The 5,232-nt window shown below is 37.2% G+C and overlaps 1 protein-coding gene across 1 annotated transcript; it reads left to right on the top strand.

The window, feature by feature from the left end:
* Positions 1–1,689: 1,689 nt before the first annotated feature.
* COMMD3 (COMM domain containing 3) lies at positions 1,690–5,232 on the top strand. The gene is made up of 8 exons (XM_006887058.1): positions 1,690–1,857; positions 3,175–3,286; positions 3,396–3,459; positions 3,543–3,577; positions 3,932–3,992; positions 4,078–4,134; positions 4,225–4,284; positions 5,161–5,232. Exons 1-8 carry the CDS (start codon positions 1,719–1,721, stop codon positions 5,218–5,220), a joined length of 588 nt encoding a protein of 195 aa, XP_006887120.1. The 5' UTR covers positions 1,690–1,718; the 3' UTR covers positions 5,221–5,232.

The following is a 5,232-nucleotide window of genomic DNA, read 5'->3' on the forward strand; positions in this document are numbered from 1 at the left end:
CATATGTGCAAGAGAGTAACATGACAGCTATGGAAAAAACCCTTTTGAATTTTCTAACATTTATGCCTATAAACTCACAACCACCTAATTTCTTCTTTTAAAATGATTTTAATACTATGTTTATACATTAATGTTTTCCTTTTAAACACACTAAAATAATTATGATTTGAATTGTCAATCCACATTTGAAAAAAATCAGTTTTATTCTAGATCATAAGATATATATGTAATAAACATAATGAGCCTGGGTGTTAATATTAACATTTCACAACTCTGCCCTGTAAATTATTTCATATGCAAATCAAGCATTTTAAAAGTTTTCAACTTACATTTTACTATAGACATTTTGACACTAGACAGAATTTGAGATTCTGGAAGAAAATATGCAGATTAATAGTGTTTCATGGGGGGGAGGACACTTATATTCTTTACTGATTTTATATTCTTAAGGATAAAGAGTAAGTGTATATGACTTTCAAACTCTTCAAAGGAGGTCTAAATAGAGTTACTCAACCTGTTATTGATGCTTTATTAGTCCATTTGTGTTCTGCTGTTGTGAAATAAAGCACTCCCAGTCATTGGTGCAACGTTGAATTTGACTGTATTCATGAAAAGCAATTTACTTTTTTCAAATGGGCATCTGTATTATGCTAAATGAAAGAATGCTTCATGTTAAGTCTAACCTTTCAAATAATCGCTCTTGAAGCCCAAAATAATTTGTTCTTTATATTTATCTCTACTTCCTCTTGTGTTTTTTCCACTTTCAATGACTCCCTCTTGTTCTCCAAACTAACCTTGTAAGAAATATAAAGAAGGTAAACTTTCCATTGTATTTGAATCTTTAAAGTTCTGAGAATATGGAAAAAGTAATTCAATTCTAATAAAAATTTTGCCATTCCCAGCTGTATTTAAACTGTATTAAACTGTAAACGTTTAATGAAAATTCTGAGTAATTAAAACTGGAACCACAGATTAGTAAATAGAGTGGAACACATTTTTTATCAAAGTTTGGTTTTGAAAGGCATTAATTTGCAACGTATATTTTTTTTAAAATCTTGACCAGTTCACTAATCCAATTGATGAAGTACACACAGTACGTACACGAGAGACAGACACAAGAGAGAAGAATTGTTGTATACCAATAATGATAATGAAAAAGGAAAAATAAACAAAAATTATATAATAATATTTTTACTGCCTCACTCATCAAAGGGCTATGGGGTTAGACTGGTAAGGGGAAAAAGAAAACCAAAATCCAGCTGCCTTAACTCGGAGCTTCCCGCAGGTTTCGCGATGAGCAAAGAGGAGGGAGGGCGTAATTTGAAAGGCGAGCTGGGACCAGGCCAAGGGATCTTTTAGGATTGTCTCTCCTAGAGACTATCTGGAGCTGGTGACAGTCCAAGGTGAGCACTGATTGTAAGCGAAAGCAGCGAGCGCGTCCACAAAGCGCCCGGGACCGCCCTTCTCACGGAGGCCCGGCGGGTCTGAAGGCTGGCTCGGAAGAAGGAAGGATTGGACGGAAGCGGCGGCCGGCAGCCGAGGTCCCGGAGCGCGGGGCGGGAAGACAAACGGGCAAGGAGGCCCCAGGCTGGGAGGCCCCGGGCAGGGAGGCCCGCAGCCTGTGCCGCCGCCCGGAGCCGCGTGCGCGCGCGGCCCATCAGCTGGGCGCGCGGCGCGTGTCACGTGGTGCGCGTGTCGAAGGTCACAGCGCGCTCACAATGGAGCTCTCGGAGTATGTGCAGAAAGGCTTCCAGATGCTGGCCGATCCTGGCTGCTTCGACCCCAACGCCTTCACGCTTCTCCTCCGGGCGGCTTTCCAGAGTCTGCTGGACGCCCAGGCGGATGAGGCCGTGTTAGGTAAGCCGCTCAGCTCTGAGCTGGATCGGCCTGGGTGGAGGGGCGCTTGGAGAAGAGGAGCGAAACCGAGAGAGAGAGAGGGAAAGCCCCCGGGAAGAGGAAGTCTCCAGGCTCTGCCCTTCGCTCCGGACGGAGTGTGGGACTGAGGCTCTGCCAGGACCCCACAGAGGGTCCTGGGCATTGTTTTGTCCCCAATTGGCACCTGCACATAGCCAGCTACACGTTCCTGGCCTGATTTCTCCTCCCAGTCTCTTTGTTCCCTTTGTAAAGCCCGCGTTGAAGTCTTGTTTGTGGCCTAAACATCTATTTTTTCAGCCTGGTCAGAACAGCGGCTGTTTTGACACTTGGACTTCATCAGGGGAGCTCCCAGCAATTCAAGCTTCCAGTGCTAGGCTGGCAAAGGCTTAAAAGAGTTTGTTTCCAAAGTAATTACTAGGTCAAATAGCGTTGACATTTTTCCAACTTAAAAGAATATTTCCAAGTTCTCATGATCACACCAACACTTCAGTATGTTTTACACAAGTTCTAGGCGTAGGATCTTAAAATTTGACAGATTATACTTATTGCCTCAAGCAATTACAGGAGGCGAAATCTCTTTAAGCTATCTGGTCAGTGATTGCGGAGTGGAGTGCAAGTACGGATTGATTTTTTTAAAACACATCGCTTTTAGGTAATGTCTTTAAACATAAATATCCTATTAATTAATTTTTTTTAACTTTTGGGGTTTGGGGTTTTTTTCCCCCTTGTAGTTTCATGAATTAAACTCTTGTACCAAAAGCATGAAAGTGGAAGTTGTCAAACGAAAATAGTAACCACCTGGGTTAATCTCAAAAAAGAATGGCTATCAAAACTAAAAAATATTGATGTGATTTTCAAAACTGTATTTTATATTTTGAACTTGTATTCTCCCACCCTTACTGTGTTAATGTCCATGGAGCCAATTACTCTAAAGTTAATATGTTTGTTAGACCTAAAGTTTAAACATTCAACATTTCACATCATGTAAAATTTTTGTCATTACGTTTTTTTGTCTAGTGTAAGAATGGCCCCTGTCATGTTAATTTTTTTTCTTTGAGACTATAATGTATATCTTTAAAGTAAAAATATTAAGGCAATTACGGGAAAGTAGTTAAAACCAGAAACACATAATTATTAATGTTCTTTTATTTTGCAGTTGACCTTCTCAGTGTCATTAGTATTGACGGTCTTTGTAGTTGAATTCTGTTAAATTTTTTTCTCTAGTTAAAATGTCCTTTTAAGAGCATGATTGTGAAGAGTTTATTACTACAAGTTATCACTGGATATTAATTTTTTTAGATCATCCAGACTTGAAACACATCGACCCACTAGTATTAAAACATTGTCATGCAGCAGCTGCAACTTGCATAGTAGAAGCAGGAAAGCAAAGAGCTGATAAATCAACTCTAAGGTACCATATTTATTTAAATATTTATTTCTTTTCAAATATTGTCTTTGTAGTTCCATTTTCAGTTTTTAAAATGGAGCCTAATTAAACTTTGGCTTATTTCTCTCTCTAGCACTTACTTAGAAGATTGTAAATTTGACAGTGAGCGGATAGAAATATTTTGTACAGAATATCAGGTTAGTTAAAGGTCTTTAAAATTAACAATTACTATTTTCCCCCACACTTTGTTTTCAAAATTATTTTCTTTGTATTCTTTCAGAAAAATAAGAATTCCCTAGAAATCCTACTGGGAAGGTAGGTACTATATATATGGTGTCAAGCTGAGTCACTTTTCACTTGCAGGTATGAATGGAGAGTACTGGTGTGAAACAAAATGGGAAAAACTAGAGTATTGACCAAAAGAAAAGGGGCCAAAGGGCGAGTGAAACAATTGAAGTTAAGCTAATGTTTTTAAAGATAAAGTTTGCTGAGATAATTTTTAAATGGCTCTTTTGCTATTCAGAACTTGGGAAAAACTTTTAACAATGTTTTAATTCAGCATGGATTGAAATTGTAGGGGTGGGGAGCTAGGCAGAGACCATTCTTAGAAAAGATAAATAGTGGAAGTTTTTCTGTATATATGTACAAAAGTATCATTGTATCTTTTAGTATAGGCAGATCTCTACCTCACATAACTGATGTTTCTTGGCGTTTGGAATACCAGATAAAGGTAAAGTTTAACAAACTGTTCTCTAGGAATATTTGGGGAAAGCTCTCTTTTACTTAAATAATGATATGTGTATGTTGTGTTGTAGACCAATCAACTTCATAAGATGTACAGACCTGCATATTTGGTGACCTTAAATGTAGAGGTATTTATATATGTCATATTAAAAAATTAATTATCTGAAAGCTGAAATTCTCTTGATTTAAATTAACCAACTTTTCTCCCCTTCCCCCAGAGCACTGATTCAGGATCCCACCCAGAGATTAGTTTTAGTTGCAGTATGGAACAACTACAGGTACAGTATAAGGGTGGTGATATATTAGCTTTTTACATATGCTTAGTTTAGAATTATGCATAGGGAAAGTTTAAAAGAAAAAATATGTAAGATTGGACTAATGATTTAGTGGGAAGCAGACTTCAAAACCAGTATTTTAACATAGATTTCAATTTCGGAACCAAGATATTAATCATAGAAAACTGGCTCTCCCCATATTTTGCTGTCCACTTCAGTTAATATAAACTTCTGAAGTGTAAATTCCTTCTACTCATCATGCAGTTGGATCAATGGACAAAAAAGCAAAATTAAGAGCAGGTCTTTAAAAATGTTTTCTTTGCTTTCAGAAATTGAATAAACTTTCAAAATAAGCTTTTTAAAACTGGTAAAGGGAGAAGTGCACATAAAATCCTAATACTGATAAAATAGCGAGTATAAAAAGGAAATTCAGAGCTACATAGGTTAATATGACTGAATTTAATTCCTAACACTTAAAAAAAATGAAAGTCATGATTTGAAATGTTCATGAAATTGAGTATGTCAAAGGCATCTCTTGCAAACTTTTAGTGTAACTATTAATCAAACTTTAAGCTTTAGAAACTCTGTATCTTTGTTAGATAGCTAGGGAAATTTAGTTTAGAAATACTTTGACTTTACAGGATTCAGTAGAATTCCTGTTTGAATCCGAGGGCAAACAGCCAGGAGAAGATGAAATACCTTAAGGGGAGGTACTTTAAAATAGCTGACCGATAGTGATTTGGTAAAGGTCTAAAACCTTGGGAATTCTGAACTAGTATAAAAAGTGCCCTCCCGACTTCTTTTCATGCAACTTTTTGAAACTTGGGTACTTCTTTTTGTTACCTTGAAGCTGTTGCATTTATTGTATACGTTTTATAGGATTTGGTTGGAAAACTTAAAGATGCTTCGAAAGGCCTGGAAAGAGCAACTCAATTATGAATTGGGAGACTT

This window comes from Elephantulus edwardii, unplaced genomic scaffold, assembly GCF_000299155.1.
Source record: "Elephantulus edwardii isolate Elephantulus edwardi_28Jun2011 unplaced genomic scaffold, EleEdw1.0 scaffold00054, whole genome shotgun sequence".
In the NCBI taxonomy this organism is placed as follows: domain Eukaryota; kingdom Metazoa; phylum Chordata; class Mammalia; order Macroscelidea; family Macroscelididae; genus Elephantulus; species Elephantulus edwardii.

Coding starts and splice junctions, on each gene's coding strand:
- COMMD3 (XM_006887058.1), top strand. CDS start 1,719: ATGGAGCTCTCGGAGTATGTGCAGAAAGGCTTCCAGATGCTGGCCGAT. Junction 1,858..3,174: donor GGCGGATGAGGCCGTGTTAG/GTAAGCCGCTCA, acceptor TAATTTTTTTAG/ATCATCCAGACTTGAAACAC. Junction 3,287..3,395: donor GCTGATAAATCAACTCTAAG/GTACCATATTTA, acceptor TTCTCTCTCTAG/CACTTACTTAGAAGATTGTA.